General features: G+C 33.9%; 1 protein-coding gene across 4 annotated transcripts in view; it reads left to right on the top strand.

Moving 5' to 3' along the window:
- The window catches only part of LOC123566287 (hepatocyte cell adhesion molecule-like), a 94,485-nt gene extending 76,314 nt beyond the window's left edge, over positions 1-18,171 (top strand). Inside the window, exons 2-8 of one of the 4 annotated variants that reach the window (XM_045360239.2) lie at positions 8,528-8,643; positions 12,032-12,245; positions 12,891-12,914; positions 13,186-13,296; positions 15,120-15,308; positions 15,964-15,987; positions 17,202-18,171. In XM_045360239.2, coding sequence (XP_045216174.1) covers positions 8,528-8,643; positions 12,032-12,245; positions 12,891-12,914; positions 13,186-13,296; positions 15,120-15,308; positions 15,964-15,987; positions 17,202-17,356 — 833 coding nt within the window. In that variant the 3' untranslated portion in view covers positions 17,357-18,171. Of the gene's footprint in view, positions 1-8,527; positions 8,644-12,031; positions 12,246-12,890; positions 12,915-13,185; positions 13,297-15,119; positions 15,309-15,960; positions 15,994-17,201 lie in introns of all 4 variants that reach the window. The other 3 variants (XM_045360237.2, XM_045360238.2, XM_045360236.2) reach the window with 3 other exon arrangements.
- The last annotated feature ends 5,495 nt before the right edge of the window (positions 18,172-23,666 follow it).

Below are 23,666 nucleotides of genomic sequence, written 5' to 3'. Positions count from 1 at the left end.
AGTGTTGCAGAATCTTGAAATATTTTTTGTTTTAGCAATTATCAAGCAAGACAATGTTAGAAAGTGTTTTATTAGTATTATTTGTGTAACTTAAGTACTCTGAAAAACAAGCAATTCAATATCAATTTATATTTAATGAGCTTCCCGATCAGGGAGTTAAATTTCCAATGCGGGAAGTTTTGAAATTTAGTAATTTAGATATATTTCTCAGGTTTACAATGTTGCATTTTATTTAATGATACCATGCATATTTTTATGCGTAGGGTCTTTTGAAAGAAACAAGTCAGAAAAGGATGTTTTACTTCCCGAAAGGGAAGCAAGTTACTAAATTTAGTACCAAGTTTCCCGTCCTGGAAATAGGGACAAAACCTAGATGTTGACCTCCAGAACGGATGAAGTAGTAGCTTTCAATACTAATCTATATAATGAGCCTGATCGGGGAGTTAAGTTTCCAATTCGGAAATTTTTCAAAGTGAGTAGTAAGCAGGGAAAAACCCAGAGGTTCACCTCCCAAACGGAAAGTTTCACCTGCTGATGAAGGAGTAGCTTTAAGAATTGACGCCCGTATGTAGTTCTGTTTGCGTGCACGGAAGACAAATGAGTCTAGTTATGCGCACTTTACCTCTGAGTGGGAAGGAAAACAGGCGAATGCATTCATCCATAATTAAGCAGATTAGGTTACTGATGGCGTTTTTCGTCTGTTCACTATAAGAATATAAAAAGTGTGCGTGTCAGCGGAAGTGTCGGCAGTTCTTGATTTCCGCTGGTTTATACATTTATTCATTACTATTTGATATATATTAAATTTAATCCCAAAGGAACAACAAATCTTCACAGTCATCTCATGTTCATACGCTGAAGTCCACGAATTCATATTCCCTCGAAACAAAATTAAGTGCTGTTTTCATTGATGAAAACCACACAATTTAATGATTTTCGCAGTACTGTAAACATTTCCTAAATGTATCAATATAAGTGAAAGTATATCCTTACCTTATATTCCTACCTTACTTCAACTATTAAGCATAGCTTCGAAATTTTACAGTGGCGCGGTATTATACAAATTAAGATTTATCAATTACTGCAACACAACGTAAGTACGCGCTATCTAAAATAAGTAATAATACAAGAGTACAAGTTGTACTTGTCTCAAGTATTATTTTAGCAATCAACTGAATAAAGAAAACATTTCTGTCCTTAAATCAAACAAAGTTTGTACATTTGTCTGAACATTGCAAACCATCATTTATGTCAAAACTAGACGTATATACTCTGTTGGGAATTAAGATGTGAGACAATTTATTATCTTAATCTTATCTATTACAAGGAGTCTTTAAGATCGTCTGCAGACGATAAACAATATAAAAATGTCTTTTTTAAATTTATCTAGAAATGAAACATGTGAACGTCTTCTAGTACATTTGTGTCATACCTGTATCTAATTTCTTTGTGACTGTATAGTTTTTGGTTTCAGACTGCATTTATAAGATAACTTTTAGTTATTATTTTTACTCTTTTTGAATGTATGAGATTTATACTTTCTGCTAAAGAAGTATGACATGTGGGAAAAAAATTGTACTTATCATGCAAAATTTGTTTTAAATATATATCATAATATAATTTCTTAATTGTATTTTGAGTAGATTTTAAAAATTGCAACTGGGAGGTATTTTCAAGCACATGACTACTCATCACCTGTTTTTATATAGTTTAACAATTATGCCAACGAACTGTCTCTAGCTAACGGATATTACGTAGAATTTTACCAGAGTTCAAGCAGCAGATGAGCTTGGTTCTTCTAGTTTAAACATGGCGGAGAAAGGTTATAAAATGTTAACGGGGCGTTGCAGTCACAGTATTTTTTGGGTTTTATTTGAATTTGACGTTGCTATCAAAAGACCACTTGAACACATGACCGTTGAGGAGTGTGTCTAGATGGTATTGTGATCAGTTAAAGTTTCAAAAGAATTAAACAAAATATGTGTAAGAGCTATACAGAGCAGTACACTCTACTATAGAAACCACAGTACGTAAGGTCACGCACAGAAATACGTGCTGTTTCTTACTACATTAATAAAATGACCTTTACAAACTTTGACACGTTGTTTTAACTAACAGTCACCGTTTTTGTATTTGAAAGGAATAACTTTTTAGTTTCTTTGCCTCAGTATGCATGCTATATATGGACATGAGAACATATTCCAGTAATTACAAAAACGCATCTCTCATTCTAAAACTTGAAAGAAGGAATCTTTATTTATCTACCAGTGACATAACATATTGCTCGTCATTTGAGTACCGGGGCCTCCGTGGCCGAGTGGTTAGAGTCGTTGACTTCAAACCATTTGCCCCTCATCGATGTGGGTTCGAAACCTCATTTGGGGCGTAGAATTCTTCACGTGAGGAAGCCATCCAGCTGGCTTACGGAAGGTCGGTGGTTCTACCCAGGTGCCCGCTCGTGATGAAATTGTGCACGGAGGGGCACCTGGGGTCTTCCTCCACCATTAAAAGTTGGAAAGTCGCCATATGACCTAAAATTGTGTCGGTGCGACGTTAAACCCAACAAAATAAATAAAAATAAAATCATTTGAGTACCGATTTTAGGTATAATGGAACAGTATTGTACATAACTCATCATATCTGAAAAAATAATGACAGAAAAACACCTTTTTGAGAAAGCGTCTATTGTAGCTTCATATAGTATCATTACTTACGTGCATAGTGCCTAAATTAGAAATTAATTACCTACTTAGATATTTGACTGATCAGATTATTTACACTCTTATGTACAATAACTATGTCGTTGGTAAACATTGACCATGTAGTTTCACGTAGAGCGTTATATTTGACTCTTTAGACCATTGTACGAGGCCAGTCAGTGCGATGGTCTTTAGTTGCAGTTTCCATTTTTTTGTTTTTTGCGGCGAAGATTTAGAACAGAAATTTCTTTAACAAGGTTGAGTTAAATATGCATGTTCGATGGATTATTTTTCTGTGAAAACTAAAGTGTCATTCACAGTTGGCATTTGCGATGGATTTTACTATGCCACCTACAAGATGTGTCTAGTTAATTTAATATATGAATTAGGAAACAATTTAGTTGTTTACTTAATTTCCTGCTTGGAAAAATGTAGAACACGATTATCCATTGATAGTCTTCCAAACCACTAGACGTAAATGTTAACATTTTACGTCTAACATTCAATATTCCGACTTTTTTTTATCAAAGCTTTTTCAATAATGTGAATATTCAACTGTAGTCTGGCTACCAACTAGACAATCTTTTTTAATCATTTCTCCTATATACTCTGACTTGTTTTTAATCTGATAGATTCTATGTTTTGAAAAGCAAAGGGGCATATTTATACAAACTTTTGATAGACTTAGGAGTTATCTCCTTTGAAAAACAAACATGGGGTCTGAATACAGACTAATTCAACTCGTGAAACAAACAAGTATCCTCTATATACTAGGCAATATATACGTAAGCAAATTCATTACCAGACTGCTGCAAATATGATTTTAAATATCATAATCAAAGAGGACACAATAAACAAGAAACTGAATTTTAAGGTAAATGTGACTGTTGAATGAGCATTCTCATATGACCAGGCAATGCTTAAATCATCAGAACAATACTATGTTAACGTCACGTCGACAAAATATATAGCGCCAAGTACGCATCGAGAAATAGCGCTTTCAAATTTGATAAATATTTTTACTTAAAAACACATTTTAAACAAAATGTCACATAACACAACTGTTTTGACTAATTTACACACATACTGACTAGGTAATTCGCTGTGCAGAATAACTCGCCATCATTTGAACTCTAATTGAACTACTAGTATTCCGCAAGACGTATTATTATTTCCGGTCCAGGCATGTTTAAACAAAGGAGCGTGACGACCTACCAGGTGATGTCATTCATCCGCGAAGAAACAGTTCTATCACATTTGAACTATTTTTTTACAATAAAAACCGTGTGTTAACACTATTTATATACTCCGGCGGTTTTACGTCGTACGAAATAATTCAATTGGACTATTTCGTCGTGAAATAATTACGCTCGGCGTATAACCACCCATCGTGTATAAATAATGTTAAACACTGTCTTGCTACAAACTTTGTCTTAATTTATGCATAAACATAACCCATAACAGACATCAAATACTGTCATATTTTCGCATGCAACCACGTATATTTAACGAGTGTCGTTATTCTTTTGTTTTTGTTCAGTTAAATGACTGTTTGGTTTGTGTTAAGCAACATTTGTCTAACGCGACCAGAGATCGACAATTGGGAGCCAAACTTAATAACATATTTCTCTAAAGCTACCAGTAAATTGCCTTTCACAATGGATGTTTTCCATTATCATTTTTACTTCTGTTAACTGTGACCGCCGTTGCCTCGCAGTAACAGATGCTAAAAACATCAAATTACTAGCGAATGTTGAACAAATTATAGGTACACACTTTCACGGCGGAGAATAGTAAGACCTTCTATTTTTTGTTTTGTTTAAATGTTTATTAATAGATACTGTCGCTTAACATTGTGGGTGACTTCTCCAGCAGAATATTAGTAATTTTAGTGGAAGGATAGTGCAATATACAGGAGACGTTTCGATTCAAGAAGCTTGCCTGTTTCGTTAGCGTGCCAGATGTTAGGCGCGCATACACGGGTCGCTTGTTCCAATATATATTATCTTTAGTTGGAGGAGCGGGGACTCGAATTAACGACCTCTAGTTTCGTCGTCTGAAAATGCAACCACTTCACTAATGTGTTCGCTCTTAAGACCTTCTACGTCTATTTAAGGAAGTAGTATACCATAATTCAATTGTGCGCATGTCCATCCGGAAATAAAACGTGAGAATTTAAAACAAACTTTCTTTACAAAAAGTCTTGACAAAAATAAATATGTTTGTACTCGTTCTTCTGGACAATTACACTTCTTCAACATAATGGTAGATAGTTTGATTATGCTGGAATGGTAACTTGAATTACCGGAAAGCTGCTACAAAATATTGTTGTGTTTAATTCACGTTATAGACGTCAGGATGTGCAAAATTAATAGCTTTTATCTTGAATGTACGAGACTTAGAGCATTTGGTTCTATTTTTCACGATTCTTCCATTTTGAATAATGGTCAAGAATTTGCGACGTTTAAGTACTTTTTATACTTGTATTAAGCGGCCATGCGGAATGTAAGAAAGTAGATGTAGATGACTGATATTTATTATTATTTTGGATAGGTATATATAGTTTTTCGTTTCATGAATATACAGCCATGATATCTAAGAGACCGTAGTTAGAGAAATAGGACAATTCTTGGCGGATGATACACATTCTAATATCAAGAGGAGCATCTTACCTTTACCCTATATCAGATACTCTATAAATAAAATAAAGAGGCAAATAAATTTGAAACATAGAAATTATGCGTTTGTCTTACTCATTTAAATGGAGTTATATTTCTATCAATAAAACAAAGAGGCAGATAAATTTAAAACATAGAAATAATGCATTTGTCTTACTCATTTAAATGGTATAAAACGCATAATTACCATTAGAATATTAAATAACAGTATAAAGGAATTAGAACAATTTTAGTATTAATTTGAAAATAAAAGAGATTAAGATATACATATAACAATAAAACTTGCTAATATTAAATCAAAATTACGGTATGTACTAATGATGTTTCTGTAAGTATGTCTATTTAAAAAACTTACATAACAGTTTTATTCTAGTTTTATTGGAGACATAAAACTGTGATTTATTCTCATCAGATAAACTATGTAAAGAGCTTTAAGTGGTCAGCGCCTTAGAAGCTAACTAATTCCTGACACTCAGAGACAGTATAAAACACACGTATTTCATTTTCAATCGAATTATGACAAATAGGGCAAAATATTTCCTGGTATCTCTCTCTTTCTAGTCGAATTGGGGCTGCTACATAACATCTAAACATTGCTAATGCTTCTGTATGTCTGGTGGGTATATAGACTGTAACATAATCTTCAGGCTGAAGCCTTTGCTTAAATAATTATTTCTGCCTTTTCCAGTTGGGTCAACCTCATAATTGGGAAATACGCGGATGCAAGGTTAATCATCACAGCCATTTTGATAATTTTCAAAATGAAACAGGAGAGTTTGATTTGTAATACCTATTTTGTTTTTCGTTTCCATTGAGAATTTAATGCTATATACTAGTCACTGTGCTAAAAGTGTTCATATTTCAGTAGACAATTGTGATATCGCGAACTAAATTAACGTCACCATGAAAACGAACCACGCGACCTATATAGCTAACTTCAATATTCAAAGGCGTTGGCACGTGTCTATTTAAGGAACACTGTTTCAGCTTTTAAACAGTATTCCATAATGGTCATTGAGAGTAATAATTGAGAGTATTTTTCATAACAAGTCAGGTTAGAAGTGCTGCTGCTTAGGTAAAATAACCCCTATTTTCAGCTCACGACACCCCCCCCCCCCCCACCTCCAGCCCCACAGTCCCAAAGCTCCCCAAATTTGCTTGCAAAATGTCAGAATTTACCGTTGGTTTATTTTTCCCCTCGAGCATTTAAATCTTATGTTTAAGTTCATATCCCGACACAGTTTTTGTTTTATTTAGAATTTAGCGTTTGAAAAAAACTAGAAATAAAATGTGTTATTTGAATATTTATCTACACAAACAGAATATAACCCTGAAACGTTAAATGCATTAATAAATCTGAATGGCATGACTATACATATTTTTTATTATACTATATTTTTTCTGAATCAAAACATGATTTAATTCTGTATAATTTTATACAAATACACTTAGTCTGACTTTTGACGAAATGAAAGTAACTATGGTATTGATTATAAAATTCAAATATATCAAAATAATATAATATATTTGCCATTTGGACTTGATATTTTATTGATTGTTATAGAATAGGCCTGTTATTTTAGAACGAATACACACAGGCAAAATATCAATATAAAAATCGAATTTTGAACAAAAAAACCCCAAAAAAATCCATCAATTTTTCATGGTCTAAATTTCTTCATTGGCCATACAATTTGACAATTACAAAGATAACTAAAATCTTCAAAAAGATCTTTCTAACATTTCAAGACGAATAATACATAATAAGGTCTCAATATAGGAACAACTTTGTTTTATCAAATAGCGGGAATCTTTGTAACTGTGTCTTATTTTGTTACTGAGAATAGTACCAAAATTGAACGCAAGCCAAATTGATTTTAATAAAAATGTTCCAAATTGTTGTCATTGGCAAAAAAACATGTTTATACAAATAAGTGATGATCAAAACAAATTTAGATCGACTGATTAAGAGATCAAACAGAATACCAACACGACATAATCGTAACACAATGTGTGTGAAATAATTGCAAGGTCATTCAGCAGAATGATGAAAGAGAAACAAATTGCAAAGTTTAAAAGATAGAAAATGTATAAACAGGTCTATAGGAGGAAGGTTCCAAGTAAAATCAACGATATTACAATTTTGAATATCAAGCAAAGATACATGTAATATAAAAGAAATAGTAAAGTGTATTTGAAAGCAAACGCACTTTCAGAATTCAATATTTAAATGCAACACAAATATAACGTAAATAGGTTGTTAACAGTAACAGTTATGTCTTATTATAGTATATTATATTAGTATATTTAGAATATTATTTTGATTGTTATCGCCGGTTATATTGTGATAGTTTGTGACTGTTAAGACTTTATCAAAATAAGGAGATGCTTCTTAACAGAACACATATCAGAATTCTAATATACATGTATGTGTACATCATGCGTTATTCAGTGTAAATATAAACAAAACGATTTTATATGTAATGAAGAATAATGTTAATATTCCACGCAATTGTCGAAAAGATATCAATCCATTGTTTCCTAAGCTTTCGTCCGCTAAGAATTAAATATATCACAGACTTGTTTTAAGGAATTTCTGCACGTTTGATAAATAGGAGGTATTATCCGGAAAACGTAGAATAAAGCCTGGTCATGGTAAAAATCGTTTTATTAATAATTCTACATGGCAACTTGTGAGTAAGTTTATGGAAACGACAACGTTACTATCTTTTTTATTAAGGGTAAATATCTCAAAAACAAGCACACAGACCTATACATTTTATTTCACCGGAAGATCATATGTTTATTTACAATTGTGCAAAGTTCCATACAAATCTACATTGTAGAAATAATCTATTCGCGAAAATGTTATCAACCTTGTGATTTTCCCCCGAACGCCCGTTATGAAAACTTGTGTCAGTTCGAAATTTTTCAAATCAGTGTAGTAAAAGTTAAGCACCCTACCCTTATCTTATTTACCTGCTGAATTTTCTAAGTACATCTTAATGTTTTGAAAAATTAGGGTTAAATCAAATTGTAGAATAAAGTTTGATTCAAACTTGCAGTATTACCTTAAAACACAATGTGCAGTAAAAACCAAGACACATGCAATAATAAACCTGTGGTAATTTGTTATGATTTTTATTGCAGAGTTTCAAAGAAAAATGCTTCCACCAAAATTCTATCCTACCCCTACGAACGTAACCTATGAAAAAGGAGGACTGGCAATACTTTATTGCTCTATTGAAAATCTTGGGACCAAAACGGTGAGTTTTGTTCAAGAAGACAAGTTGTGTAAGGTGTATCAAGTCATGAGTGGTTCCAAAGAACACTGATGACCCATCTCTTTCCCGAAATACTATAATTCATTATGCACCTCCGCCCCCCGTTCGAAGAAGAAGGGGTATATAGTTTTGAAGATGTCGGTCAGTCGGTCAGTAGGTATGTCGGTCGGTCCATAGACCAATCAGTTTCCAGGATGATAACTCAAGAAAGCTTAAGCCTAGGATATGAAATTCGATAGGGAGGCTGGATTTGACCAGTAAATGACCCTTATTGATTTTGAGGTCAGTAGGTCAAAGGGCAAGGTCACAGTGACCCGAAACAGTTAAAACTGTTTCAGGACGAAAACTTGAGATGCATGAAACTAGGATCACGAAACTTAATAGAAAAGTAGATCATGACAAGTAAATGACCCCTATTGATCTTGAGGTCAGTAGGTCAAAGGTCAAGGTCACAGTGACCTGGAATAGTTACGATAACTTTCAATGCAAAGGATCACGAAACTTAAAAGGGAGGTTAATTATAACCAGCCGATGACCCTTTTTGATTTTGAGTTCAGTATGTCAAAGGTCAAGGTAACATTGACTCAGAACAGCAGAACATTTTTTTACCAGATAACTAGAGAATGTATTGGTCTAACATCACATTTGATACGGAGGTAACTAAGGACTTGTAAGCCCGCCCGCTTAGCTCAGTAGGTAATACCCCCATAACACCAAGCTCGTTTACAGTACGTTCTAAAAATGTAGCCGAACGGGCTCAAACTGTGTGGCAACGGAACAGACGTAGTAGCGACGATCTACGGTCTGTCTAAGAAATTTATGGACTGGCTCAGACGGGGTTGAACGGGAATGGTGCTCCAGAACTTTGAGCCTACTCAAAAATTTCTGCCGATCATTCCGTCCTACAGTTAGACGTACTGACAACGTACTTAAAACGAGATGGACGTACTAAGAACTGAGCCGCCGTACTTCGATCGTACTAGAGACGTGGTATGAAGTAATGCGATCGGGCATCAAATCAAGTACGTGTGCACACCGACCGGATCCGTTTGTATCTCGTTTAACCCGTTCATAGAAAGACTTAACTCGACCGCATTACATCTTTAGTGCGTCTGAATACGATCAAAATAAAATACTAAGTTTGCAATTTACGTTTCTAAATAGTTCTATGAATTTCAATACGTTCTCAGCACGCACCACACGTTTTTAGTATGTTTAGTACGTTTATTCACAGTTCCTACAACGTCGATCCCGTCTGCAGTACAATTACACAAGTTAGGGTATAAAAACATGCCGTTGTCGTACAGGTTCAAGATTTGGGCACAAGGTTTAGTCAAGTTTATGCCTTTGCTTTTTTCTTCTTTGGTTTCTGACTGTCCTCCTTCATCCTCGGACTTGGAGACAGAGTCGTCAAAAGGTGCAGGGAATAAATTACGACGCTCATCCTCTCGACTTTCGCATTCAGGGGCTGACTCAGGAGACTCTGTATCGGCTACTGTGAGACATTCATCTGTTACTGCTTTAACACTTTACAACCCGTCTCTGTTTGGCTTCACTTTTCTTTGCAGTCATACTGTCCATTTGCTGTGGATTTTTTTGTGTCTTGAGATTTTGTGTCTTGAGAGGTTGAAGAGACAAACGAGAATGAGAACTGGGCGAAACGTGATGGCTTGTACTAGCCAACGGATGAGAACGTGATTGCAATTTACGTTCTGAACGTACTAGGGAAGAGATGAGGACGTAATCAGAACGAGTTAAACCGCCTGTGAACGAGTTGGTCGAGTTAACAACTAGTTAGAACGTATTTCGACGTACTCGGAACGAAGTACGGCTAGTTACGAACTTCTTTAATCTGACTACAGACGGACTTGGACTGCCTACAAACGGTGTCCACATGAGGTGAATGGGCATTTTTTTCTGAACAGAACTTACTATTAACGAACTTCAGACGGGATAAAGACGCGATGGACGTATCGAGAACTGTTTAAGAACTAACTACATCGCATTATGGATATTTTCCGGCCAAAGTACAAACGTTCTAGCCAGATCGCAACCCGTTTTACAATATTTTAGGACGGGTTGGGACGTTTTGAGAACTAGTTTGGTGTAAAGGGGGCTTAAGAGCGTTTGTCTACGGATCGCGGGGTCGCGAGTTCGATCCTCGGGCGGGGCACATGTTCTCCGTGACTATTTGATAAACGACATTGTGTCTGAAATCATAGTCCTCCACCTCTGATTCATGTGGGGAAGTTGGCAGTTACTTGCGGACAACAGGTTTGTACTGGTACAGAATCCAGGAACACTGGTTAAGTTAACTGCCCGCCGTTACATGACTGAAATACTGTTAAAAACGGCGTTAAACCCAAAACAAACAAACAAACAAACTTATGACTGGTAAATGACCGATAATTATTGATTTGAGGTCAGTGCGTCAAACGTTCAGTGCTCAGTGACCAAGTAATTTCTGTAAAACCGTTTCCGGACAATAACTTTCAATTTAATAACGCTTAGACCAAGGATCACGAAATTTAAAAGGGAGATTAGTCATGACGAACAAACAATCCCTATTGATTTTGAGGTCTGTACGTCAAAACTCAAGGTCACAGTGACCTGGAAAGTTAAACCGTTTCCGAACAATAACATGAGAACGCTTGGGCCTAGGATCACGAAACTTAATACGGAGATTGGTCATAATCAGCAGATGACTTCTATGAATTTTCAGGTTGTTAGGTCAAGGGTCACAGTAACCCGGAACAGTTAAACCGTTTCCGGAAGATAACTTGAGAACATTTGGGTCTAGGATCACTAACTAAAGGGAGGTTGATCATGACCAGCAGATGACCCTTATTAATTCTGAGGTCAGTAGGTCAAAGGTTAAGTTTACACTGACTCGACTCAGAACAGTAGAACTTTTTTGCCAAATAATTAGAGAATGCTTTGGTCTAAGATCACATTTGTTAAGGAGGTCACTTAGGAATAATTATTGATTTGAGGTCAGTGCGTCAAACGTCCAGTGCACAGTGACCAAGTAATTTCTGTTCCTTGGGCAATTACTGAATGCATCAAGTGGGGGTTGGGCATTTTGTGTTCTACGAACTTTTGTGTTATTATGAGCAGAACTGTTAGATATTGAGTTACATGTTTACTTTAAAAGCAAGATTAAACATGCAGTCAGTAACAGTAAACTGTATTGAACGCGTGCAGTGCTGCAAAATAAATATAATGGCTTGCTAAGTCAGATAACTGTTGGACACAATAGTCAGACAGTATGCACGCACACCTTCGTGAACTCTATTAAAAGAAATAATGCTAATTAATATCTAACTTTATGACCCTATAGATACACGTTGTGTGGATCTTTACATTTCAGGTCATATGGAGAAAACAACCTTACAATGTTCCAATAACAGTTGGTCAAGAACAGTTTGTTGAAATAAACAGGTTTTATTTAAGTCATGTCCCGTACCGGGAAGAATGGAATCTTCTAATAAAGAATGTTCAGCCATTCGATGCGGGTACATACGAATGTCAGATAAGCTCAACTGAAAAGGTTTTACGACGAAATATTACTTTAAATGTTGTAGGTATGTTGTATTAAAGTAAAGTCCAAACTAATCGTTTAACTGTTCTCGTAGACTGATATTTTGTAGTATTGATTTGTTCCGGCCTTTAATCCAAATTAAAATCAATTAATACAAATAATCTAGATCACAATCGTATAATAATGATTGCTTTTATAACACGTGTTCCTGTGTAAAGTTACTCGAGAAAACGGTATTTTGCACTACTATCTTTGTATTATCTAGTTGTATAAATTGATGATGTGTTGCTACAAAAGGATCCTAAGACAAAGTATAATGTTATGAGGCGTTGAGCAGGCATTGCAGTCAATCAATTACGAGTTAGAAATACACTTAGTGTCTGAGAGGCAGGTGCATTATTCTCCTGTTCACAGAGATAACAGATAGATTCCAGGTCCCAATTATACGAAGTTTTATGAATAGAATATGATTTACAGTACACTTTGTATTAACAGACAATCTTAGGGAAGTGCAAACGTGGTCTTTTAACACCACCGCTTTCTTAATACAGAATAATTTGTTCATTAACAACATAAAGAAGGAACCGAAAACGTGGTATCTTAATGCAAGTGGTCTCTGAATAGATATGGTGTTTCGAGCAAGTTTGACTCTATTTAAACTAATTGATAAAATGCATTTTCATTTCAGAAAGTAGTGGACTGTTGAAACCAGGTAAGATTTCAAAATTGAACAATACAAACTGAAACTGATTGATTTGATTAAACACCTATTTTTATACATTTACATTACATATTGAATAGCGTTATACATTTAATTTAACAAACCTTAAATTATTAAATAAATGATGAAAAGTAAAACTCCCATAAAATGAGTCCTTACAGATTCCTAGCTAAATTTCAAATACTTGGTATTTTTGTATTTGTATTTAAGTTGATGAAAAAAATACGGTAGTTCATTGTGTCACCGTCATTATTTGTTTCAGAAATATCAATAACAGGGACCAGAGTTGTAGAAAAAGGCAAAAGTATACATCTGACATGTCAAGCATCAGGAACAACTTCTCCTCCAGAGGGAATAGACTGGTATAAGGATGGTATACCTATTTTTGTATGTCATAAACACCATTATAGAAAGAAAGAAAGAAATGAGTAATGCTTTGTGATTTGTTTCATGTGCAACGTAGAATAAAATAATGACAGAAAACGTATTTCACAGAACTTTAACACCAAGATCTATTTTATTAAGATTTATAGCAACTTTCCTTTTTTCTGCTAATGGATACAATGTTAAAATGGCCTTAGCTTAATTAGAAGTATAGATAGACTTCCGATATTTAGATTGAGAAAGGGCACCAAAGTGGCGATATCCACTGGCACCAGACCAGAAGGAAAAGCCACTGTACATGTTACCTCAAAGTATAATCCGTATTAATCCGTACCAAAACTTGGTCAAAACGTATTCAAGACTTATCCTAAACTTGCACGTTTCTCCAACTTTTGAACATGCACGAAAGTTTGAGCGATCCGTAGCAATTTGAGCGTGACTTTAGTCCAACTTGGTTGAAACTTATTCACAGCTCAGGTACGGATCGATACGGATTACTACGTTTCTATCCATAGCTAGATGTAGTTATCCGCGTCGTATGTGTAACTGGGGAATTTATCACCATTTTCCCGTACTAAGACATACTGCTCCGTACCTATCTGTGTCCGCCCCCACAGACCAATTCCATCCGTACCGTACCTCAACGCACGGACATATCCCTGTGTGTGACTGTAGCTTTAGGTATATCATAAGAACCATGGCTATGAACGGGAAAATATACTAACCCATTTCAATCGCACATTTCTCATCTAAAACGTGCAGTTCAGTAAATGGGTACTTTGCATATGAAAAAGTGGTAATTTATCTTCCATCGTGCAGCGTGCAACAATTGTTCAATAGTTTATATCGCAAAGACACTCCGCATATTTCATGGTTTCGCCAACGTTACAGAATAAAATCTTGGAATATCGAAGTTATTATCACAATTTACAGCATCACGGGAATAAATACAATAAACGGTTGTGGTACTGACACCTGATTTATAATATTATTATGATAATTATTGTCCCATACTTTTTACTGAAAAACCGTTTACTCGTTCACATACTGTAAAATAATTACTAACTGGTGGGAAATTCTAGATTGTTATTTTACATTTAAGAAAGATCAGATTTGTTTTCTTAAGATGATTCCGAAGCCATCGCACGTGGATATGAAATTACTGATAGTTTGACTTTGTATGTGAAAGAGCATATTGAAAATGTTTCATAAACTTCATATAAGATTTTTTCTAGTTTAAAGGTAAATGTGGGCGCTCAGGAAATTCTTGGAGTTCATTAAAAATAAGTACATCAAATATTTAAAAAGAAATTGAAGTATAATTATAAGAAACGTGGATTAATCAAGGAAAATACAGAGAAAGTATTCGCTGTAAGGAATGATAAAAACGCAACATGATACTTTATCAATAGTTTCATTATTTCATCAAAAAATATACAAAAAGTTTTTTTTATAGTTATACAAGATAATATTAAATTATACCAGCCTGTAGAAGAACAGCATCTGCTTCGAGCAGATTATTTCAATTATAAGACGTAGTTCCAAATTATGGCCAATGTACATGTACCTTTTTGTTCCTAATAGGTCTTGTCTGTTGAACTTATTGCAATAGTTTTAATTACATTATCTAGTTTATTGAACAGTTTGACAGAATTTATGTCTATTTGCAAGAACATTTTAAAGAATCACGTATGTCGATAACTGTTGTAGAAACGAACGTCCTCACACAGTAGATTGACTTAAAATAATTATGTGAACGAATTACTAATTTCTGACAGAAAATTAAAGATGTTATTTATTCTGTGCTTTCAGGCAATATATTAACCACAGAAAAGAGGGGTGATCTACTTATTGAAAAACAAATATCGTTTACAACAAGAATGATAGTAAGTCGGCTGACAATAGCTAAATCATATATGTCAGATACAGGAACGTTTGTGTGTAGAACACCGGAGTTACTGACTGCCACGTTCAAAGTGGACGTATTAAACCACCCAAACGGTAAGGACGAACACGCATTAATTATTAAGTACTATGTTGTCATGATTTTCAAAAAGCAAAGCCTGACCCAAGTAAGTATATACTTATGAAGTTCATTTGTCGTTTGCAAGTGGTATATCATCGTCAATTCGAAATTGTTTTTATGCCCCACCATTAAAATGGATGAGGGAGAGGGGGAAAGGATATAGTGTTACACCTGCTTGTTCAATAATATCGTTAATATTGATTTTATCATTAAATGATTGAATGCTACATCAACTTGTTTACTACTTGGAATAAACTACGTAGACGTTATACTTTCAAATACATAAAACATCATTCTTAATCAAACTGTAGATAATATTTTGAAATCTTTCGGGAAATGTTTCTGTATCAAATCTGAGACATATTTTACTTGCTATATGTTCAGTGTAAGTAGACACAAACGCTAAGATAATAGGCTGTCTTTCATAACGATGTATTGTACGATGCCAGCATCATTCAGAAAAATAACAATGAACAATTCGCAGTAAGTGTGAATGCGTTACAATTTTTTGTTGCTGAATAAGTGGCATGGACTACTCTTTAAACGTTGTTAAAATGTACTACTCTTACTACACATGTATATTGCAGAATAGTTATAGTAAAGCTGTTATATTGTGTTATTTTTCAGCAGACCCCGATAGAAAAGATAAAAGAGGTATGGGTAAGTGCAGATAGGTATAAGCATATTTTTCATAGAAAACAATTTTAGAGCATGAAATAAGATTTATACTGGAATCTTGTCATAATATCTGCAGAGTCAGACGGATTTAGCAGATGTCATAACAGGAGACAAATATGCGTAAATGCCATTCTGGTATAGAACTAGTAAACAGCTTAATTAAATAAATATTATTTATAAACTATTTGTTTCTATATGATGTTATATAGATATTAGCTGATATACGCTATAAATTTTATTTGTTTCTTTCAATATGATATTGACATATCTGTCACCGAGATGTAATATATTCACGAATGATGATCACAACCGAAATGTTTTAGGAAAACAACAACACATTTCCTTTTTTTCCATGTCATTCTTTTATCAAACGGTATTAATTGTATTGTGTACTGTCGCAAACAGTCATGACGTCACAATGTGATCTTATATTTTGATATTTAAATTACATTCTAATACAACGGTGCAAATATTTTATGTATTTAATAGGTATTTATATAATCATGTAAGACCTTCTGATTATTTATAATACATATTCATTCGCATTCAAGTATAGTTCTGTAACAATGAAAATCATATTGAAAATCTCTCTAATTGAAACAGTGAAATAGATAAATATAATTTACCGCTATATTTTATTAATCCGCTGACAAGCATGAAATGAAAAGGATAGCTTAGATACATAAATCGCGCGCATCCTGTCAATAACGCAAATGCATATTTCTAATTTTACACGTGATGATATATAGAGAGGATATTTGTTTATTGAAATATCTTTCAATAGTGAACACCAGATGCAAATTTTTACGAGTGACATAGCCGTGGGTGAAATTATAAGATGTGGTATTCAAAAGTGAAAGATATTTTGATCTTTATGTAAAACAAACAATGATTCTTTTTATTATGTTTTGACCAAATTTGCTCATTTTAAAACTTCTTACACGTAAAGATATATATTTGATACTTTTCACTGTGAAAATACTACATATAATTCACACTAATATTTCGAAAATTCACTGAAAAGGATGTGATAAAGAATTTTATGAATAATAATGAATGTTACTATAAGTAAGTTATGTAATGATTTTATACAAAAAAGTAATAACGATTAACTCCAGCCATCAATTAAGCAGGAGCAGTTTGATTACGAAATATTTGTTTGTGTAATTGTACCATTTATCTTTTCACAGAAAATGAAGCGTTAACACACGGAGGGTCAGGAAATATCGGAGGATATCCAAGATATTCCGGTCAAACAGACATACATATAAAACAAATATATAGACGTATAAAATTACATCACTTAGTAGTATTTTTATCTTACTTTGTGACTCATTTTCGATAGCATACACTTCAAAGTAATCTTGTTAAATTTGTATCATATATATGAATCGAAACAAGACACGTGCAGCTTTCATTTAAAGAGGATAATCCTGGCTTCTGTTCAACGTTACTTTTTCCTGAAATAAAAATCATGCTGAGAAATAAAAAGAAAGCATGGTTACCGTAATTGTTTCGACGAAATAACAGTTAGTTTATATGTTTCAATTGTTCAAGAAATTTCATATAAAAGTAGTCGACAATATATTGCAGTCCCATCATAATTAAACATTAATAGCAATTGTTATTTACGAAGTGGTATTAAAAAGAATGAACAAACTTCTATGCTGTATATTATTATACAAAATATCGAATAATATTACTCAAAAACTGTTTGTTATTCCAAATTGTTTTGTAAAGTCTTAGATTCACAGAGAAGGAAAAGGCAAAATGAGTGTTTACGTCATAACAAAGTCAGTAAATATGTGGCAATGTTTAAAGAACACGTACCATCCATAATCATAACAAATCATAACAAATTTCTACATGTGGGTCAATGAGTCATGTCAGGCGCTTTTGTACTTCTTCTGTTTTGTTGATATTATTTATATGACATTTGTGTATTAAAGATATATTTTTGTTCAATAAATCCATTTTGTATAATAGAAATGTCAGTTCCTTCTGGAACCATGTTCGGACAATACTTTTGTTTCCTTACTGATGCAAACGAAATGTAATTGCTCATGAATTCAACATTATATGTATATAATGAATAACTTTTATTGTAAATATGTAAATACATCGGTTAGGCAGTTATATTGATGTATTATTTATCGATCGAAAAAAATATATTTTCATAACATACCCCTATTTTGTTGTTGTGTAAAACTCTCCATCATTAATCATATATCCATCAAATCGATTCATTTGATCCTTGTATGAAGGAGTAATATTAGAAAGCTACCTGTACCTACAAGGAAAGCGTTGGTGAATAAAAGATACAATAGTTTGATGAATGAACGTTTAGATGGATGGTCAATGAACATCACCAAATCGTGTAAAGATGTAAAGAAAACGTTGTTATGTAAAACACGTACATTGTAGTATAGAATCATTTAATTTCGTGGGCAACGAATTTCGCGGTGTCGCAAAAAAATGTCGTTTCACAAGGGGTCGGAGGAGGGTTGGGGCTGGCTTAAATTTATGATTTTTAAATTGCAAAGACAAAACAAAATGGATGTTTATTTGTACGTCGGGATTAAATGCCATGGATTGACTCTACCTGGATATCAGCCGAAATTAGTTCGCCACAAATAATAGTGATTTCATATTACATTTTTATGTACAATATTGCCTTCTATTTGCCTTACCCTTTGTATTCTGATTCTTAAAGGGGCTACACTTTTGCATAATTCATCACCTTAAATATCTCACCGTGCTTGGAGAGTCATTGCATGTCTTCTTTTTCTGTGCATTTTTAATAAAGTGCCCATACTTGAAGTGCAAAACATCATTTACTACAGTTTTCAGCTAGTTTTATTGTCAGTGATTTCTCTTCGAGACTGTCATTTGCAAGAAAAGACGAGATGACTCTGGTAAGAACATGAACAGGATTCTGTCCTTTTTATGTGAAAACAGTTGAAGAATAAATATTGTACTGACGTACTGACGTTCCCTGTGAATTCACCCATGCCGGCAAAACCCATCTGACAACCCCCATGCCGGATGACCCTCGTGCTGTTAATGATAACTAACGATTCGTGTATTGATTATATTCTGTTTATGTAAACTTCAAAACAAAAATATACCTTCATAGTTCTTTGTTCCTTATAGTATATATCTAGATTCGAAATAAATTAGTTCACGGTAAAAACGTAGCGTAACGCTACAAATGACTAAACCGGATCTTTGTTGTTGCGCGTCATTTAAACGTCACTTCTGTTTATGTACGTTAATTTTCCGCGCTTTAAATACGCTACTATAAGAATGAATACTTGAAAGAAAGTATTTCTTTTTGCTTCATTTATTCTCTAATTTGTAAAACACGGTATGGAAGAAAAATAATCCACCACTGGGAGTAGATGCATATAGAAATATCCGACTCTAGTGTAAATTTTTTGCAGTAACACGACCGATCGAACCTCGTTACCGCGGAACTAGTTGCCCTCGAACCGTATATTCAAATCTGCATCAACAAAAATTGACAGATTATTATATTCTTGCATACCTGTACAACAACAGCAACAACAATAGTTTATGTTAGTCTCACATTTGTACACACATTACATATAATAAAACATGTTCTATTATATAAATACATGTACAAAACCGCTCTATAAGATTTATGAGAGTCTAGAATCCTAAGACAGTGAAGCACTAAAAATATAGAATATCAAGATATACACGCAAACTTCTTAAAGATCTAAAATAGCACCTAAATATACTATGCCGGTAAGACCGTTTTATTAGAACGATATACATGTTAATTGCCTTATAATAGTACATACATATATTCATGTATACATCTTTAAAAGTTCATGTAAAATAACAAATGTGTGTACAAGTTAAGTAATATACAGTTTATTTCGTCTTTCACATAATATTTCAAAGCAGGTTCTGGCAGTGTATTTAACAATATTTTCGTTTGATAGCAAATAAATAAATTTTTCAGAATCAGTATACATCATCTACATTGAGAAAGACATATTGTATTTTGTGACATTTCTAAAAAGTTCTTGTATAGGGAATTTGTAAAGGGGACGATGACTTAAACACGTGGCTCATCTTCAACTGCAGTCTGACAATTATAACATGTTCTTTGTTCAGTTGGTAAAGCTTGATATCGCCCAGTTGCAACGCCACACCTAAATTTTGTAAGAGCACTTCTGTGATTCCTGACGTAACGTACGCTTCAGTTTTGTATTCAGCCTTGAATCGTTTATATTTTCTAAGGTTAGTGCCACTGTTACGGCCACTGACTCCAGTCTCTGAATTAATACATGATTGCCACTTTTCCTTGAATTCAGTAAATAAGCAAGTTTGCAATGAGTGAACATATTGTATCTTTCACTTTTACTATAAACATTATCTATTACAAGAACATGAGTTACGACTTTTGCACTATGTTTTTTTTTTATCATAAAGCACCAGTTCTTTGTTTGTTTCCTTAGTCTATATGACCACTTAAACACGTGGTTGTACACTGGCGTTTCCTGTGGGATTACTCATACCGGCAAACCTATCTGACACCCCCATGCCATATGACAATTCATCTAAGGAGGTAGGTTACCTTGTTACCAGGGTAAATTCAAATTAGTTTAACCGCAGCATTTTTTGTATTTCGTGTAATTTAATATTTTGACTGCTACAATTGCAATTTCTTTTATCTCTGGCCCTTCAAGTACAATTTTTATACAGGTTTGAAGAACATGACCCTCTAAAGGTATTTTATATAGAAAGAAGAAGGAAAATACGTATATTTAACAGTTTTCAGTGCATTTTGGTTTCATTGTTATCCGTAGAAGTCTGCATAATTAATAATTTTACTAGTATGCGCGTTAGCTTTCTAATATAAGCATAAAATATATATGTCGCGGGGCTCGTGTTTCCATGGTAACGCATTTTCTCTCATTTTTAAACAACTATGTATGAAAACAGGTTTTTCGACGGCTTTAGTGCCATTCTGTCAATGACCAACATGGAATATTTGGGCAATATTATTAGCAAAATACCAAACACTTTACATGGTACCCTATTTTTCTTAAAGTTTAAAGTAACCATGGCAACAGAGATGTTTAAAATAGCTTATATCTTGCTTTTTATCATAATTTCTTGTAAAAAAATATTAAATAAGATAATCTTTCTTGTTAATGTAGCTTTAGAACATTTTAATTCTAACGTAAGTAATATTTTCGTGTTATTTGCATTTACTTAAACAAATTTCACAGCTTAAAATACTTACAGCAGTACTCCATGTCTGACATCTTTTATGGAAAAAATCGTTCTGCATGCTGCTATTATTATTATGGATATTTATGAAATGAAAATAAAATGCCGAAGCTGTGTTCCTTAAATAGACCTGTGTTAACGCTTTTGAATTTTACATTTAGATATATAGGTCACGGGCTTCGTGTCCATGGTAACACCAATTCAATTCAATAAATCACAATTTTCTAGTGAAATTTGAACATTTTAGAGCTCAGTTTTAATATACAAGTAACAAACTATCAACGGAAACTGAAAAATGGGTATTACAAATCAAACTGCCCAATTTTTATTTTAAAATGGCCGTATTAAGTAGTCTTTCACCCAGCTATATTCCCAATAACATTGGTTACCATCATCCATTTTCTTACATTCCGCATAACATTTCAAGTTAACTATATAGAAGAAGCAAAATATTGATTATTATTCAGAGCGAAAGATACATAAAAAATATTTCAGTAAATAATGGCTGTTTAAAAATAGTTCAAATAAAGAAAATGCACAGAATTACGTACTTTAAAAATAAAAGCTATTAATTTTACGCGGTAACTGACACGTAACGTCATGACGTCAATGACGTTATTTAAAAGCTACAATGTTTTGAAGCGTTTCTGCGGCAATTAATTAATTATTTCTGCATAATTAAACCATTAAGCATCAGATCGGAGACAGGTACATGTTTACTTTTCTGACGAATGGATATACAAACACATTTGGTTTGTCGTAAACGCTGTCGTAAATCGTCACGTTAGCTTCCGGTTGGGCATGCGCACATACAAATATGAAAGTAACCTACCTCCTTAAGAAAAAAAACATAACGTTACACTTCAAATGATAAAACCAACAGGAACTTCGTTGCTGTGCGTCATTATAGGTCACTGTTTCAAAAAAGACCCGGCATGTCACTACCACGACAGCTGTTTTGCAGGATGATATAGATGTTTTAAATATATCCTTAGATAAAGATTCTTTTGCACGTAAATCTATCCTTAGAAAAAGATTCTTTTGCACGTAAAATGTCCTTCTAATCAAAGAGTATTGGAAGTTTGAGTCACATCGAACTAAATCCCATTCAGTCATTCAAACCATTATGTGATTTATCTTTCTGATAAAGTAGCGGATTTTTTTATTGCAACAAGAACAACACTGCTTTTTATCCCACCGATGAAATCGGGAGGGGGTATTGAAATGGCGTTGTCTGTCCGTCAGTCCGTCCGTCCGTCCGTCCGTCCGCAGCCATTTCTCAGTAACTACCTGGTAGAATTTCATACTGCGATGATGCCCGTCAAGTTTTTTTTATTGGTCAATTTCCCTTAGAGTTATTGCCCTTGAGTTAATGAAAAATGTCCATCCGCACCCATTTCTCAGTAACTAGCAGGTAGAATTTCATCAAACTTGAAATAGATATGAACCAAGATACTGCGATGATGCCCTTTAAGTTTTTTTTTTCGATTGGTCAATTACCCCTTGGAGATATTGCCCTTGATTTAATGAAAAATGCACAAAAATGTCCGTCCGCAGCCATTTCTCAGTATATTTTTGTATCTTGCAGGTAGAATTTCATCAAACTTGAAATAAATATGAGCCAATATACTGTAATGATGCCCGTCAAGTTTTTTTTTTATTGGTCAATTACCCTTAGAGTTATTGCCCTTGATTTCATGAAAAATACACGTCTGCAGCCATTTCTCAGTAACAAGTTTGTAAAATTTCATGAAATTTTAAATAAATATGAACCAAAATACTTTGATGATGCCCGTCATTTTCGCTTTTTTTATAGGTCAATTTTTCATACAGTTATTGCCCTTTAATGGTTTATAAATCCACAGATTTGTACATAACAAACCAACCAATTGGAAGAATTTCATAAAACTTCTTTCTGTCTTTTCCATGAACATTCATTATAAGCATGTGAAGTTGTGTACCCACACCTGGCCGCCACCTTGCCTTGGTCACACCCCCTCCCCCTCCCAACAAACCCACACCCCCCCATTTTATTTTTTCATTTTTAATTTTCCATCAATATTTATAATCAACATGTAAAGTTTTGTACCGCCCCCCCCCCGTCACACACACACACAAACCCCATTCATTTTCTGTTAATTTGATTTTAACCAATGAAATTATTTGCTTCTTTGTAACATTCTTAACTTTTTGCAGGATATATTTTTTTGCCGTTTTTCACCACAGACCCTTTCGGCGGGAGATACCAATTCATCGAATTTGCTTGTTTCAATTTGCTATATGGTGATAGGATTTCGGGATCGTAGTTTTAAAAAATAATAATCGAATATTGCCAGGACTTATCGGAATCAACAACAAAAGACAGAAGAAAGACGTAACCTTCTTAT

Source organism: Mercenaria mercenaria, chromosome 8, assembly GCF_021730395.1.
Source record: "Mercenaria mercenaria strain notata chromosome 8, MADL_Memer_1, whole genome shotgun sequence".
Lineage (NCBI taxonomy): Eukaryota > Metazoa > Mollusca > Bivalvia > Venerida > Veneridae > Mercenaria > Mercenaria mercenaria.
Note: the sequence above shows the minus strand (reverse complement) of the source record. Positions and strands in the feature narration are given on the sequence as shown.